The 17400-nt window shown below is 46.2% G+C and overlaps 1 protein-coding gene across 2 annotated transcripts in view; it reads left to right on the top strand.

Annotated features, from left to right (window-relative positions):
* Nucleotides 1-17400, top strand: part of Dopey2 (dopey family member 2) — a 90874-nt gene that overhangs the window by 34744 nt on the left and 38730 nt on the right. For both annotated transcript variants that reach the window (XR_001175491.1, XM_013027541.1), the window contains exons 6-14: nt 1133-1231; nt 1392-1515; nt 4139-4248; nt 4817-4931; nt 8911-9031; nt 10461-10580; nt 12126-12225; nt 13635-13826; nt 16293-16977. Coding sequence is in view for 1 of the 2 variants with exons in the window: in XM_013027541.1 (XP_012882995.1) it covers nt 1133-1231; nt 1392-1515; nt 4139-4248; nt 4817-4931; nt 8911-9031; nt 10461-10580; nt 12126-12225; nt 13635-13826; nt 16293-16977 (1666 nt within the window). In the remaining variant the exon portion in view is untranslated. The remainder of the gene's footprint in view (nt 1-1132; nt 1232-1391; nt 1516-4138; nt 4249-4816; nt 4932-8910; nt 9032-10460; nt 10581-12125; nt 12226-13634; nt 13827-16292; nt 16978-17400) is intronic.

The raw sequence follows: 17400 nt of genomic DNA, 5'->3' as shown, positions 1-17400 counted from the left end.
TTCTTTCTTTCTTTCTTTCTTTCTTCCTTCCTTCCTTTCTTTCTTTCTTTCTTTCTTTCTTTCTTTCTTTCTTTCTTTCTTTCTTTCTTTCTTTCTTTCTTTCTTTCTTTCTTTTTGTTGGTCATGGAGCTTGAACTCTGGGCCTGGGCACTGTCCCTGCGCTCTTCAGCTCAAAGCGAAGCTCTACCACTTGAGACACAGTGCCACTTCCAGTTTTCTAGTAGTTTATTGGAGATAAGAGTCTCATGGACTTTTCTGCCCAGGCTAGCTTTGAACTGCGATCCTCAGATCTCAGCTTCCTGAGTAGCTAGGATTACAGGCATGAGCCACCAGTGCCCCTCTTTTATTTACTTTTTGTTGGTTGTGGGCTTGACTTCTGGGCTGAGGCACTGTCCCTCAACATTTCAGCTCAAGGCTAGTGCTCTACTACTTGATCCACAGAGCCACTTCCAGTTTTCTGGTGATTAATTGATAAGAGTCTCATGGACTTTCCTGCCTGGGCTGGCTTTGAACCGTAATCCTCAGATCTCAGCCACCTAAGTAGCTAGGATTACAGGAGTGAGCCACAGGTGACCCGCCCTCTTGTTTTTAATGGCTTGCTGTATGTCGCCACCTGCTGGTAGACCCTCACTCTGACTTTATTTATTTATTTATTTTGGTTGTGCGGCCTGAATTCTGGGCCTGGGTGTTGTCCCTCAGCTCTTCTGCTCAAGGCTAGCACTCTAACACTTGGGCCACAGCGCCACTTGAGGCTTTTTCTGCTTATGTGGTGCTGAGGAATAGAACCCCCACGGAGGGCCTCATGCATGTGAGGCAAGCACTCTACCACTGAGCCAGCTTCCCAACCCAAGCTGAGGTTTCTTTTCAGTCTGGTCTGGGGATCACAGACTGAGATCTTTGAACCCAGCCATCTGGTCAGTTCTTCTGACCAGAGGGCAGGCGAGGTGGGCAGTCGTACATCTTTCCCAAGTCACCCAGTTCCAGCCTATAGAGCTCAAACCTCTGCCCTGAGCCTGCAGCTTGCGCTCTTCAGTGTTCACTGACGTGGTCTTAGTTAGGCCTGTACAGGGCATCCTGCAGAGGCTATGACATGTGTTTGAAGCAAACTGTTAATGCTGTTTATCACTTACAGGTAAAATCACTGTGTGCATCACTGCTGGACTCGAACGTTCTTGTGCAAAGAAATAATCTGGAAATCGTCCTGTTTTTCTTTCCATTTTATACCTGCCTGGTAAGTCCCACGTGATGAAGATATAGACAAGTCCTGCCACTTCCCTGGGCAAAGGCTCAGGGCTTGGACGTCTGGAGCCTGTGTCAAGTACAGAACCTAAGAAGGGGCAAGTATCAAGAACTCTTGTCTACTTCATCACTCCCTTTCTCTGTCTTCACAGGATCCCAATGAGCAAGCCATCCCCCTGCTTAGATCCGACATCGTGGGCATCCTTTCAGCCGCCACCCAGACCCTGCTGAGAAGAGACATGTCTCTCAACAGAAGACTCTATGCCTGGTTACTGGGTAAGGAGCAGGAGGGCAAGGGAACGCTGTAGTGCTGGTTTGGGGGTATTTCATTCTTGGCCATCCAGTTCTGAGTCATGCTGTGTGGAAAGACCCTGCAGTGACTAGATGCACTGGCTAGTGGAGAACTGCTTCCTACACACAGCTGTGGTTCTCAGCCTTTTCTTTTCTTTTAAAAAGAGAAATAAAATACTTAGATAGTGGGATATTTTGTTTTTCATTTCTGTTATTTCACTGGTCTTTGTTTGATGTTATAACTGGTAGAATGACATGTGGCTAGGTTGTGTTTTTCTTCTTTAAAATTTCCTCTTTGGAGGTGGCTGAGTGTTGGAAGGTGGCACTGATCGAGACGCACTGTTCTGGTGAACTGCTTTGTGAAATGGCATCTCCTTTATGCAGTTACTTACATAGAATTTTTAAAAATAGCTTAATTTTGAAGTAGTTAAAAAAGAGAAGTAAATGGAATTTTTTTTTTAAATGTCAGCTGGGAGCTGGGGGCATGGCTCAAACATTCACAAGGCCCTAAATTCGCATCCCCCAAACCACATTAAAACAACAAAAGTTAGTTGAGCTGGGAAGTTGGCTCAGTGGTAGAGCGCTTGCCTTGCATGCCTGAGGCCCTGGGTTCGATTCCTCAGCACCACATAAGCAGAAAAAGCCAGAAGTGGTACTGTGGCTCAAATGGTACAGTGCTAGCCTTGAGCTGAAGAGCTGAGGGACAGCGCCAGGCCCAGAGTTCAGGCCCTACAACTGACCAAAAAAGAAAGCATTCATTAGAAGTCTGTTCTAAAGCAAGGCATGGTGGTATGCTCCTATAATCCCAACGTTGAGAAGACGAGGCAGGAGGATCAAGCGTTCCGGGACACCTTAAGTATATAGTGAAACCCTGTCTCAAAAGAAAGTTTACTAAGGGCTGGAGCATAGCTCAGTAGTAAAGTTTGAAGGCAGCCCAGGCAGGAAAAGTTCATGAGACTCTTATCTCCAAGTAACTACTAAAAAAGCTAGAAGTAGAGCTAAGATTACTGGTATGTGCTACGACACTCCTGGCTGCTACTTTGTTTTTCATTTGTGCATAGAAAATTACTGGGGGAAAATGTAGCAGTTTGCATATTTTAAGATATTTAATAGTAAAAATTTGCATGTAGTGTTTAAATATGCTAATGTACCTTTCTTAGCTGCTCCAAATTTGCTCTGTATGGGTTAAGCTAAAGACTAAGTAACTGGGGCTGGGAAGGTGGCTCAGTGGTAGAGCGCTTGCCTTGCATGCTCGAGGCCCTGGGTTCGATTCCTCAGCACCACATAAGCAAAAAGAAAAAAGCCGGAAGTGGAGCTGTGGCTCAAAAGGTAGAGCGCTAGCCTTGAGCTGAAGAGCTTAGGGACAGCACCCAGGCCCAGAGTTCAGGCCCCACGACCGGACCCCCCCAAAAAAAAAAAAAAGACTAAGTAACTGATTTTCAATGAGAAAGAAACTGTTGATGTTCTGCATGAAAGCCAGAGGAATCCTGAAATCAGGAGCCAAGCTTTCCCCAGAAGAACCTGGACTCCTGGGGGACTCAGAAGTGCCCCTGATTTTGTCCCTCTCCATGTCCCCAGAATGGGAGTTGTTTTTGCTCCTTTGTCAACAGCTGTGGCTTCGAAGAGAGCCTAGAGATTTCTGAAGCATTAGGGAGAAAGGACTTAATTTGTTAACGGAAATCTGTGTGACAGCCAGGTCCTGGTGGCTAACCTATAATCCTAGCTACTCAGGAGGCTGAGAGTTGAGGATTGTAGTCTGAAGCCAGCCTAGACAGGAAAGACCATGAGATTCTTGTCTCCAGTTAACAACCCGAAAGCCAGGCACTGGTGACTCATGCCTGGCTGGAATCCTAAATGCTCAGGAGGCAAACTGAGGATCGCAGTTCAAAGCTAGCCCGGGCAGAAAAGTCCATGAGACTCTTATTTCCTACCACCCCCAAAAACCTGGAAGTGGAGCTGTGGCTCAAAGTGGTAGAGTGCTACCCTTGAGCACAAAAGCTCAGGGACAGTGCCCAGGCCATGATTTCAAGCCCCACAACCAACAACAACAACAAAAAAATTGGAAGCGGAGCTGTGGCTCAAGTTGTAGAGTGCTAGCCTTGAACAAAAAGAAGCTCGGGGCTGGGAAGGTGGCTCAGTGGTAGAGCACTTGCCTTGCATGCATGAGGCCCTGGGTTTGATTCCTCAGCACCACATAGCAAAAAAAAAAAAAAAAGCTGGAAGTGGTGCTGTGGCTCAAGTGGTAGAGCGCTAGCCTTGAGCTGAAATGCTGAGGGACAGTGCCCAGGCCCAGAGTTCAGGCCCCATGACCGGACCCCCCCCAAAAAAAGCAGCTCAGGGACAGTGCCCAGGACCTGAGTTCAAGCCCCATGACCAGCACACAAAAAAAGAAGAAAACCTGTATGAAAAATACTATTTTTTGTTCAGATAAGTAAATTCATAATATTCTTAACTTGCATACTTAACTCTAGTTTATATGTATGTATATTTACGTATTTGTGTATGTGCATGCACATGCACGTACATCAGACCATGAGAATTTTTCATAGTACGATGTCCTCTGACAGCACAGATTTCTTAGCAACTCACCATTTTTGTTTTTTTGTAGGTTCAGACATTAAAGGGAATACCATTGTGCCAGAATCTGAACTCTCAAGTTCTTTTGAAGATCAGTCCTCTTATTTGTTTGAAAAATACTCCAAGGATCTTTTAGTTGAGGTATGGACATTTTTTGAAAGTCAATAATCCTATTCAGGGCCTTCCTCATCATGAATTGTTTTTGGCAGTACTTGTGCTTGCTAACTAAGCAAGTGCTCTATCACTTGAGTCACACTGTCAGGCCCCTTTTGTGCTGGCTAATTTCAAGGCCAGCCTGGACTGTGATCCTCCTGTTTGAGCTTCCCTATGTAGCTGGGCTTGTAACATGTGCCATGAGACCTGGCCTTGTCTTTCTCCCTGTAGCTTGAGTGCGAGCCATTGGTCAGGATGGAGTCTCAAAAACTTTCTTGTTGCCCCAGTATCTACCTTCCAAGTACCTAGGTTTACAGGTGCCTGGCTTTTTTTTCCCTCCAGTATTAGGTGCTCTCCCACTCGAGCCACACCTCTAGCCCACTCATCTCCATCTTCAGAGGGTTTCCTTGGGTGTGGTCCTTGGCACCTGGCTTGGAGAGCTGTAGCCTATTGTGGACCAGGATTGGCTCTCTTCGAGTGTTTTATCGTTGGGAAACTGATGATGTCATACATCATCCTGTGCAGTATCCTAATGTGTGCCTTTTTGAACAACCAGAGTCTGGCTAAGATTCTGCACCAGAAGTTCTTAGACGCTGATGTGGAGGAGCGTCACCATGCGTATCTGAAGCCTTTCCGCATCCTCGTCAGTCTGCTGGACAAGCCGGAAATCGGTATGGAGGGAAAAGCCCCTGCCTCTCAGGGTGGCTAGACACACAGGATCTGATCCCGGGGAATTGAAACACAGGGAGATACAACAGTGTGTCACTCTAATCACTGTAATTCACTTGTTTGGAATTGTAAAATTGTAAAGTCATGTGGTTTACTTCTTATCTCTGAAACTGCCTTAAGGTTTTGCTTAAAGTAGTTTGGGATGTGGCTCAGTGGAAGAGTGTTGCCCTGGTCTACACAAGGCCTGGGATTTGATCCCCAGCCCCAGTTTATAAACACACACACTCACATACAATTAAAAACAACTAGCCAGTCGCTGGTGGCTCATGCCTGTAATCCTAGCTACTAAGGAGGCTGAGATCTGAGGATCATGGTTCAAAGCCAGTCCAGGCAGGACAATCTCCAATAAATCCCCAGAAAACCAGAAGTGGCTCTGTGGCTGAAGTGGGAGAGTGCTTGCCTTCAGCTGAAGAGCTCAGGGACAGCACCCAGGCCCAGAGTCCAAGCCCCACAACCAACAAAACAAACAAACAAAAAACAACAACTGATTTCCCTTTGCCTGGGGAGATGGTACATGCCTATATACTTGTATTTCCAGCTGTTAGAGGCAGAAGCAGGATAATTGTGAGTTCAAAGCCATCCTAAACTACATAGCAAGACCTTGCCTTTGAGTTCATTGTACATGTTTGTACATACATGCCGGATGAACACAGTATTTATTTTATTTTTTGAGTACATTTCTTTGTGTGTGAGGGTGTGTGTGTGTGCCAGTCCTGGGGATTGAACTCAGGGTCTGGGCACTGTTTATGAAGCTTCTTTTGCTCAAGGGTAGCACTTACCACTCAAGCCACAGCTCTACTTCTGACTTTTTGGAAGTTCATTGGAGATAAGAGTCTCATGGACTTTCCTGCCTAGGCTGGCTTCAAACCATGCTCAACCTCTTAAGTAGCTAGGAGTACAGGCAGGAACCCCCAGCATTCAGTGAGAGCATTTCTTTATTCCAATGTCATGCTTCTCTTTTTGTTTTGTTTCTTTGAGACTGAGAGGCTTACTATGTAGCCTAGCCGGTCTCAAACTCACTATATAGCTTACGTTTGGCCCTGAACTTCTCAACTCAAGCATTATCTTCCTGCTTCAGCCTCTTGAGTGCTGGAATTACAGGCATGTGTCATCATACTAGCCCTAATGTCACCCTTCCAATGAGTTTTCTTACAAGCAAGCTTTAGGAGGTGCTACTGGCTATATTTTTGCTTTGTGACCATGAGCAAGTCACTTCTTTCACTGTGAAATGAAAAGAATTGAATTGGACTTACACACTGTTGTCCTATGAACATGGTTGAGGAAAAAGTACCTTTCTCTTCCTCTTTAATTGTGTGTGTTGGTCCTTGTTTCTTGCTATGCTTTCTTGCTTATGGCTGCCATTCTATCACTTGAGCCACTTCTCTTTAATGTTTGGCTAGTTAATTGGAGATAAGTATCTTAGATTTTTCTTCCAAGGCTGGCTTTGTACCATGATTCTACAAGCCTCAGCCTGGAGCTGAGCAACTGCACTCGGCTTCTGCCTTACTTAAAAAATAAATAAATAAACTCTCTAAATACCCATTCACGGTCAGACCTGACATCCAGGGCTGAGAGCTGCATGTCTTCCATCGCCATGACAGCTCGGAGGTGTCTGGGTGTTCCTGACATGCCACCTCCTAGTGGCTCTTTGCAGACGAGAGAGTTGACATTCTGCCATGCTGATCTCTCTAGCCTGTGGGTTGAGGCCCTTCCGGGTGCACTCAGAGCATCTGCTAAGTGGCAGGGATGTGCAAGTTCAAGAGCTACAAAGGAACGAGGCACCAGTGGCTCACTCCTGTAATCCTAGCTACTCAGGAGGCTGAGATCTGAAGATCATTGTTCAAAGCCATCTCAGGCAGGAAAGTTCATGAGACTGTTATCTCCAATAAACCACCAGAAAACTGGAAGTAGTGCTGTGGCTCAAAGTGGTAGAGTGCTAGCCTGAAGCTGAAGAGCTCAGGGCAGTGCCCATTTCCTGTGTTCAAGCCGACAAGAAAGAAAAGCTGCATGCCTTGCAAGCCTGAGGCCCTGGGCTCTATTCCCCAGCACCACATAAGCAAAAAGAAAAAAGCCGGAAGTGGCACTATGGCTCAAGTGGTAGAGTGCTAGCCTTGTGCTGAAGAGCTGAGGGACAGCGCCCAGGCCCAGAGTTCAGGCCCCACGACCGGACCAAAAAAAAAAAAAATTAAAAAAAAAAAAAAAGACTAGGATTCCTTTTTTTTTTTAAGGTTACTGTTTTACTTTTTGTTGGTCGTGGGGCCTCAACTCTGGCCTTGGCGCTGTCCTCAGCTCTTCAGCACAAGGCTAGCACTGTACCACTTGAGCCACAGCACCACTTCCTGCTTTTTCTGCTTATGTGGTGCCAAGGAAATGAATCCAGGGTCTCATGCATGCAAGGCAAGCACTCTACCACTGAGCCACCTTCCCAGCCCCGAGACTAGTATTCTTAAAGGCATATGTTTTGATTTTGGGAAAAGTATAAAATGTGAGATTAAAGCTAGGTGCAGTGGCTTAAGTCTGTAATCCTAGCTACTTGCGAGGTGGGGATCAAAAAGTCAACAGTTAGAAGAAGCCAGCCAGGTAAAAGGAAGGTCTCAAGATTCCATCTCAGCCAGTGTGGCTGTGCATGGTGGCACATTCCTGCCATCCTAGCTACAGGGGAAGCACAATGGCTGGGCACAGTGATGAGTGCCTCTCATCCCCCATGAGGAAAGCACAGGTAGGAGGATTGGGGTGCAGGCCAGCCGGGGCCAAAAGCAATATCCTATCTGAAATAACCAGTGGGAAAAGGAACTGGAGACGTGGCTCGTGTGGCAAAGTGTCTGCCTAGCAAGCCCAAGTCATGAGTTCAAGTCCCAGTACCAAAGGAAAAAAAGAGGTTACTACAGGGGCTGGGAGTGTAACTCAGTGTTACTTAGTGTGTGCAAGGCCCCACATTCCATCCCCAGCACTGCAGAAAGGAAAGAGTGTTAGCAGCAGGATAATATCCTGTGAGTGGACATGCGTTCATCCCTCTGGACGTGTGGGCTAAGAGCTGTCCCCCAGCGGCCTGGCCCTGAGTGTGTACCTCAGGACTCCCCTGCCCGACACTGTCAGACCAGCAAGGACGCCTCTCACAGCTGGTGCAATTCTTTGTGGGTCTTTTTGATCTTTTCAGGCTTGGAGTTACTTGTTTTTTGTTTTTGTTTTGTTTTGTTTTTTTTGTCGGTCGTGGGGCTTGAACTCTGGGCTTGGGCGCTGTCCCTCAGCTCTTCAGCTCAAGGCGAGCGCTCTACCACTTGAGCCACAGCACCACTTCTGGTTTTCTGGTGGTTTATTGGAGATAGGAGTCTCACGGTCTTTCCTGCCTGGACTGGCTTTGAACCGCGATCCTCAGATCTCAGCCTCCTGAGTAGCTAGGATTACAGGCGTGAGCCACCAGCACCCGGCTTGGAGTTACTTGTTTTATGTTCTCATCCATAATGAAAATGCAAGCGTGAGGCTGGTGCCCTCACGTGTACACTCTGTGGAGTAGTATGTATGCCTGGCCTGGCAGGTTGTCACTGGAACATGTAGCATATAGTTACACTGGCTTGACCTCTCCGAGCCTCGGTCACCCGTGTGTCATCAGGGGTAACAATACGGTCTCTGCTCACATGGCTATGTAGCAGCCTCAGCCATTCCTAGCTGTGAAATGCCAGCAGCAGGGTCCAGCGCATAGTGAGCTCTGTGGAAGCATGGGTCATTTTCATGAAGGTTGTTCTCTAGCTAACGTTGCTGCTATCCTAGCAGTATGTTTCTGTGTATTAGGAGTGCATAAAAGGCCTTATTTATGAGGTGGGGGGGGGGGTTGTGGGGGTGTGAGTGTATGACATGAGTGTCTTGGGTTGATGTTACAGTGGATTTTTAGTCTTCCTCTGACCATTTTCCTTTTGATTTCAGGGCCTCAGGTGGTTGAGAATTTGTTTCTCGAAGTCATCAGAGCCTTTTATTCTTACTGTAGAGATGCCCTTGGCTCCGACCTTCAACTTAGCTACACTCAGAGTGGAAATCTGTTGCTAAGGTATGATATGGATATGGCCTCTGATGTCACAGGCTTCCCTTGGTGCCACAGTTGTTCTTGTTCACCCTCCCTCCCCCCCCCCACACACTGCCGGGGGGCTTGAAGTCAGGGTCTTATACTCTTGCTTACTTTTTGTGTGTGTGTGTGCTGATTTTGAGGCTTGAACTCAGGGCCTAGTTGCTATCCTTGAGCTTTTTTTGTTGTTGTTGTTAGTCATGGGGCTTGAACTCTGGACCTGAACAACACTGTCCTTCAGCTCTAAGGCTAGTGCTCTACCACTTGAGCCACAGTGCCACTTCCAGATTTCTGAGTGGTTTATTGGAGATAAGAGTCTCACAGACTTTCCTGCCCGGGCTGGCTTTGAATCTCAATCTTCAGCTCTCAGTCTTCTGAGTAGCTAGGATTACAGGTATGAGACACTAGCACGCGGCTCAAGACTAGCACCCTACCACTTGAGCCACAGGGTCACTTCTGGCTTGTTGGTGGTTAACAAGAGACTCTTATCTTTAGCCCTTTAGCCCTCTCTCTGCCTAGGCTGGCTTTGAACCACACAATCGTTAGATCTCAGCCTCCAAGTAGCTAGGATTACAGGCAAGAGCCACTGGTGTCTGGCTTTGCTTAACATTTTTGCCCAAGGCTGGCACCCTACTACTTGACCCTCACCTCTATTCTGGCTGTTTTTGGTTGATTGGAGATAAGAGTCTCCCAATCTTGCAAAAATAACATGCACAAAAAAGAGCTAGAGGTATTTATAGCTCAGCAGTAGTTCACCTGGTAGCAAGTATTCAAACTCCAGTACTGCCAAAAAGATTTTTTTGTTTTTCGGATTTTGTTTTGTTTTCAGCTAAGGACTGAAAAGGGATATAGCTCAGTAGTAGAACATTTACCCAGCATGTGTAAAGCCCTGGATTTGACCTAAATTTTTCTGTCAAGTCATTGTTGTGCCCATGTTATTCCACTAATAGAGCATCTAAATTCCCTATAGTTGGACTAAAGCTGGGTTTTTTGTTGTTGTTTTTCAGTCATGGAGCTTGAACTGGGCCTAGATACTGTCCCTGAGCTCTTCAGCTCAAGGCTAGAGCTCTACCACTTGAGCCACAGCACCCACTTCTGACTTTTTCTGTGTTGTGGTGCTGAGGAATTGAACCCAAGGCCTCATGCTAGTGAGGCAAGCACTCTATCACTAAGCCAACTTCCCAGCCCTAAAGCTGTTTTCTATACCAAATTATTTTACAGTAGCTCTTGCACTTATTTCTAGGAGAAAGTGTCAGTATAAATATTGTTTAATATGGCATTATGCAAATAAGATAGTAATATTTTTATCTCTAGCATCTCTGGAAATAAGCTGTAAATGGTAAAATGATCTACAGACTTTCAGACAGTGTTTTCGTAACTTGGGGTTTTTCAGGAATATTGATTTGTCTTACAGTACAATCAAAGAAAACAGAAATGCCTCTGAGATCGTGAAGACGGTGAATCTGCTCATCTCATCCCTGAGCACTGACTTCATCTGGGATTATATGACAAGGTGTTTTGAGGCATGCTTCAGGTAAGTTGAGGGTGGGCACAATTGGGAAGGGAGAGCAGGTGTGACTATTCTGTAGCTATTTGGAAGGGCCCAATTATCACTGGCTTTGTTGGTTCACACCTATAATCCTAGCTACTCAGGAGACTGAGATCTGAGGATCACAGTTGAAAGCCAGCCTGGGAAGACAAGTCTGAGCCCTTATCTCTAATTAATGGCCCAAAAGCTAGAAGTGCATATGTGGCTCAAGTGGTAGAGAACCAACCTTGAGCAAAAAAATTAACTGACAAGTTTCTAGTCCTGAGTTCAAGCCCCAGGACCAGGACAAAAAGTACAAGGTGGGGGAAGGGGTTGCCAATTATACATAAGCAGCTGAAGCCAGCGGTCTCTTCTGCTCTTAGAAGTTTAGCTGAAACAGAATTGGAAAGAATTTGCATATGATTTTAATAGAACAAAGAACATATGCAGTAAAAAGATACACATCATCTTTGCCATCCCGCGGCTTTTCTGTTATTTATTAAAGTCTAGCTTTAGAAAACCATCTGTAATTTCCAGTAAGGCTCATCAAATCAGCTCCACCACACAGTTCTCTGAGAAGCTTAGTGTACTTAACCCAGCTCTGTCTGGTGACTCTGGTCTGGATGGAGTGTTTTGAACATTTACGTCTTCTTATTACTGAAATTTAGTATGTAGCTGCTAAGATCAGAGCATTAATGATTTAAGCTACTGTAATCAGCTTTACTGTCCCTGTTAATCTGAGGGTGAATTGCAGGACCTCAGAGCTGTGCTTGGGGCTCACTCAAGGAGCAGGCTTTCTGCAAGCAGCCTTTCCCCCTTGCGTTTTCTTTACTGGAGGAACGTCCTGAGGGGCATGCCCTAGACCTTCCCTCTTGTCAATCCACACTGGAGCTTGGCCTTCTCCCTGCACTCCACAAGCCTGTAGCTGCTGTAATTGAAGCTTCCCCTATAAACACTTGGGTGTGTCCTGGGCTGCAAAGCCTGACTTTAATTCTTGGTTTTCATACTTTTGATGTGTAAGAAGGCTAGAGCCCAAAAACATGAAGTTTCTTGTCCAGCATTGCATAGCAACTTGATCACAGCAGAAGTTAGAATGCAGCCTGACTTAGGAGTCTCTCTTCCCAGCTGCTGTTTGGTGCTTTTCTGCTTCCCCCAGCATTAGGCTTAAAGCGCTTTGCTCCTATGCTGAATTTTGTTTATTATCATTGTATCTATGGGCAACAGCAAGAACGTGATACTGAAGTCAATGCTTTGGTCAGCAAAAGAGAAAAAAAAATGATGCTACCAGATTGAGCACTTTGCACCTTCCCAACACTCGTTCCTCCCAGAGTTAATCCCTGTCCTGGAATTACTGTCTGTTCTTCCCAGGATAGGTTGCTGCACTATTATAACAAGTGTGTGTGTCTGAGCCTATGTTGTCTGCTCAAATTCTCTATGCTGTCGGACTAGGGGCTTATATAGTGAGCTCCTACCTCAAAAACAAACAAATTGATGTTTGAGCATGTTACAGAAGAAATGATTAATTTCCTCTTCTTTCTGTGCTTCATTTAGACCAGTGAAGCAGAATGGCACCATTGGAACCGTCAGCCCTCCCCCTACGGTCTCGGAGCTCTGCACTCTCCTTGTGTTCCTCCTGGACGTTATTCCCTTGGTGGGTACTGTGCTGGGACACGACGGCTCACTACATGCTCCTGTGGCAGTCTCCTTAGTGCTACAGGCTGTTCCGTGCACCCAGGTTTACTGACCAGGGGCTTTACCTAAATACACACACAGATTTTAAGTTTGTTTTGCTGTGGAACATGTAGCCGTGTAGCCTAATTGTGTTTTTTTTTCTTTTTTTCTTTTGATGTATGTATGCATTACTTGAGATTGAACTCAGACCTTTTGTTTACTATGCATGTTTTCTATGTATCATTTGAGCCATGTCCATCCTTTTGCCTTTAGTTTGTTTTTTCAGATAAGGTCCCGTGCTTTTGCCCAGGCCAGGCTCAGATCATAATCCTCCTGCCTCAGCCTTCTGAGTGTCTGGGATCACAGGCCTCCATCACCATGCCTCCCCTGACTATTCTCCTTTTTCAGTTATTTTATGCCTTCCTTAAAATTCCATTATTTTTCATATATCTTTGTATACCTATATAAGGATTTCTGTAAGATGTACTAAGATAAATTTTCTTATGCATAGAAGATGAACCCTTAGCCAAGGGTTGGAGATGTAGCTCAGTGGTAGAGTAGTTACCTAGCATGTGCAAAGTCCTGGGTTTGATCCCTAGTACTGCAGTCACAATAAATCACTAAAATTTTCTGCTGAGAGAGTATCTTTTTTTTTTTTTTGGTTGGTCATGAGGCTTGAACTCTGGGTGGTAGAGTGCTAGCCTTGAGCTGAAGAGCTGAGGGACAGTGCCCAGAATTCAGGCCCCACAACTGACCTCCCTACCCTCCCCCCCCCCAAAAAAAAAGAGTCTCACAGACTTTCCTGCCCAGGCTAGCTTTGAACTGCGATCTTCAGATCTCAGCCTGCTGAGTAGCTAGGATTGTAGGTGGGAGCCACTGGCGCCCAGCCAGAATATCTTTTTTGTTGTTGTTGTTGGTTGTGGGGCCTGAACTCTGGGCCTTGGCTCTGTTCCCTCAGCTCTTCAGCTCTACCACCTGAGCCACAGCGCCTCTTCTGGCTTTTTCCACTTATGTGGTGCTGAGGAATCAAACTCAGGGCTTCATGCATGTAAAGCAAGCACTCTACCACTGAACCACCTTCCCAGCGCTAAGAACACTAATGTTTTTGTTGTTTTGAGATAGGATCTCCCTATGTAGCCCAATTCTTTTGTCTTAGTCTCCAGCTTGCTGAGATTATAGGTTTGTACCACCCCAACTCTTCATTTTATTAATACAGAAATATAAGTGGCAGTTCTATAATTTCCTCCCTGTTGGGTAGCCTTGATTTCCCCAGTTCAAAAGGAAATACTGTCATTTCTGGTGTAGGAATTAACCTAAAACATAGGCTGTGAGAGTCCGTCTCCCCACTCTGAGCTGGCAAGTGTGTGGTGACAGTGCTGTGTTTTGCAGGAACTCTACTCTGAGGTACAAACCCAGTACCTCCCACAGGTGCTTGGCTGCCTGGTGCAGCCACTTGCTGAGCAGGTGGAGGCCCTGAGCTTGCCTGAGCTCACACACGCCTTGAAGACATGTTTCAAGGTGCTTAGCAAAGTCCAGATGCCACCTACCTACTTGGACATGGAGACCACCAGCAGCAGCTCGGTATGTGCCCCAAAGATAGAGGCGAGCATCCTCATGACTGCTGGCCAGATGGAGGTGGGGGGGGCGGGCACTAGGGGTGGGCAGGATTGCATTATACATGAAAACATGTACCAACCATGTGTTCAGTGTACTTGTAAAGTACTTAGGGTTTGGTGTAACAAACCCTCTTCCTGTCACCCTCTCCCCTGCTGTCTAACTACAGCTAGTGGCTAGATAGAGCTGATGACCATGGTCAGTGGCAACTTATTGTAGCTCTCCTTCCAGACCTCTATACGTGTGGGGTTGTACACACGTGATCTGGGTTACTGGAAGTAATTTAGCATCCATAGACAGTTGATTTGTCAGGGCCACCATCCCAGAGGGCTCAACAACTGAAATTACTTTTCTCACAGTTCTGAAGGCCAGGGTGTAATAACAAGGTACTGGAGGGTCCTTCCAAGTGTGCCAGGCGTGAAGAATCTGTTCCAGGTCTCTGCAAGCTTCGGCTGCCTTGCCAGCTGCCTTGTGTGGGCTGAGCTTGTAAACACCCGGCCCGTCTGTGTCCTGGTGTTTCCCTCGCATTTCCCTGTGTGCCGGTCTGTGTTGCCAGATCTCCTTTCTCCAGGACATAAGTCTCGTTGGCTTTGGACCCACTCTAATGTGTCTGTCTTAACTTGAGCATCTGCCTGTATCTTATTTCCAAATAAGGTCACATTCCTGGTACTGGAGTTTAGGACATCAGCTTCTTTGGGAGACACAGTTCAATCCCCATGTCATTGTTTTACCACTCACTGTGGTTTCCATTCACACAGCATTTTAAGGACAGCATTGTATAGCAGTATAGATAAGTTCTGGTAGCTCATGATTGTTGTCTCCTAGCTACTCAGGAGACGGAGATCCAGGAATCATGGGTTCAGACCAGGCATGGAAGTCCACGAGTCTCATTTCTAGCCAGAACAGACACCACCCAGGCTGTGGGCTAAAACTCAGGGCCACCACGTACACCTGCGTGCGGACACACAACAGTATGTTTCAGACTTCATACGTTTCTTCCTCGTTTTTCTGAGGAAGAGAGTAGAATAAATATTCCTTTCAGATTTAATGTAAGAAACAGTACAGGAAAAGAAAATGATCCTTTGATGGTTGAAGTATTATTACGTTGGAAAGCCATATTGTATGTATATGTGTGTATACATATGTATGTACATATATTCAAATGTAGCTAAGAACCCCAGGTCCAGATCTGAAGTATTTTGCATTTTAGTTTTTCAAAGTTTGGAATATTTGCATATTGACAATGAGAGACCATAGGAAATAGGACCTAAGTCTAAACATGAAATCAATGTGTATTTCTTGCACTTTTATCCACAGAACCTGGAAGCAATTTTCCATAGTATGTCTATGCCCCTGTATTTTTAGTCAGACACCCCACAGGAAATCTGGTGTAGAATTTCCAATGTGTGACATTGTATGTAGTGCTTATAGTATATGGATTTGGAGCATTTTGGCTTCTGAGTTTTTATATTCAGTCTGTGTTTGAATTTTGCTCCAGCTTTCTACTTTAGTTATTTAGTGTGTTGGGTGGGCACAGGGCCTCACACTCCTGCGCAGCTTTTGTGCGTAGTTGGCTACACTTTTCCACTTGAGCCACACTTTCAGTTCCAGCTTTTTGCTGGTTAATTGGAGACAACAGTCTTGAGCATTGCCATGGTTTGCTTTGAACTGCAGTCCTCAGATTTCAGCCTGAGTAACTAAGAGTATAGACATGAGTCACCAACACCCAGCTCTTAACTTAGGTTTGTTTGTTTGTTTGTCTGTCTGTCACGGGGCTTGAACTCTGGGCCTGGGCACTGTGCCTCAGCTCTTCAGCTCAAAGTGAGTGCTCTACCACTTGAGCTACAGCGCCACTTCTGGTTTTCTGGTGGTTTATTGGAGATAAGAGTTTCACAGACTTTCCTGCCCAGGCTGGCTTTGAACCACAATCCTCAGGTCTCAGCCTTCTGAGTAGCTAGGATTACAGGTGTGAACCACTGGTGCACGGCTTTAATATTTTTATGTCTTTATTCAAACATTTCCCCCTCATACTTTTACATTTGTCAGAAATACATTTTAAATAGCTAATTTGAACCCTGAAGAGTCTCAATAAATAAGACAAAACAGACTGGGAAAGAGTGAGGGAAGGGTGACATTGTCCAGAAAGAAATATGCTCATTACCTGACTTATATAACTGTAACCCCTCTGTACATCACCCTTATAATAACAATTAAAACAATAAGACAAAACCTGCTGACAGATCAGATGCCCACAAAAGTGGATGGCAGCTTCCCTGTCCTGCCTCTACCTCACCTGATTCCTTCTTCACTTGCTGATGTTCTTTTACAGGGCATTCTCTCAGGAATTGCGACTCTTGGTTTGCCCAGTTGAACCGATTCTTGAATCCCTTGGCTGTAGGAGATGCACAGTACAATTTTTTAATTGTTTTTCAGAGTCCAGTGAAAGGTGAGAATGGCGCTATCATTTTGGAAACAAAGGCCATCGTTCCGGATGATGAAGATGCTTCCTTTGCCCCACTCAAGTCTGAGGACAGTGGCATCGGGCTCAGCGCCTCATCGCCAGAGCTCTCTGAGCACCTGAGGGTGCCACGAGTTTCTCCTGAAAGAGACGACGTGTGGAAGAAGGGCGGGGTCATGCAAAGGACCTTTCTTTGCATCCAGCAGCTAATTGCCAACTTTGCCAGCAGGAACATTTTTGCAGCACCCCTGACAGTGTCTGGAGAAGAAAGCAGGTCTGAAGAGCCCGCAGGGAGAAGGGACAAGGGCAGGGCCCAGAGCGCAGTGGATGACAGCTTTGCTAGGAAGAACTCCTGGGAGACCAAGCCCATCACTGTGCCCCAGTTCAAGCAGATGCTTTCAGACTTGTTCACAGTGCGTGGGTCTCCATTTAAGACGAAAAATTCAGAGTCACCATCGTCTGTGCCCAGTAGCCCTGGAGGAAAAGTGGGAGCAGAATGGGATGTTGACCAGGTGGTCTTTGAACTGGGGGGCTCCAAGGAGGACTGCAGAGAGGCCTTCGCGGCCGCCTGCCACTTGCTGCTGGACTGTGCCACGTTCCCCGTCTACCTGTCCGAGGAGGAGACTGAACAGCTGTGTGACACGCTCTACCAGCTTCCAGGTGAGAGGGCAGCCCCGCCCAGCCCATTGTTGTGAATCCTGGCACAGAGGCCATTGATATGCACAGACTAGCTCAGCCAAGGTGGGACTACAGGTAGCTCACCCTAATCCAGAATCTAAAATGCCTGGAAGTTCAAATTTCTTTGAACATTGACATGGTTCTGGAGCATTTTGGATAAGGGACCAGGACTGTGCTGTTCCAGTGGCCATTGGAGGGTTGGAATACCCGATCTGTGGGTCCTGGCTTCTATCGCTACTTCTGCAGATACTCTAAAAAAAAACTAAGCCAGGAGCTGGTGGCTCACGCCTGTAATCCTAACTACTCAAGAGGCTGAGATCTGAGGATCCCGGTTCAAAGCCAGCCTGGGCAGGAAAGTCCATAAGACTCTTATCTCCAATAAACCACCAGAAAAATGGAAGTGGC

Source organism: Dipodomys ordii, unplaced genomic scaffold (genome assembly GCF_000151885.1).
Source record: "Dipodomys ordii isolate 6190 unplaced genomic scaffold, Dord_2.0 Scaffold104, whole genome shotgun sequence".
NCBI lineage: Eukaryota > Metazoa > Chordata > Mammalia > Rodentia > Heteromyidae > Dipodomys > Dipodomys ordii.
Note: the sequence above shows the minus strand (reverse complement) of the source record. Positions and strands in the feature narration are given on the sequence as shown.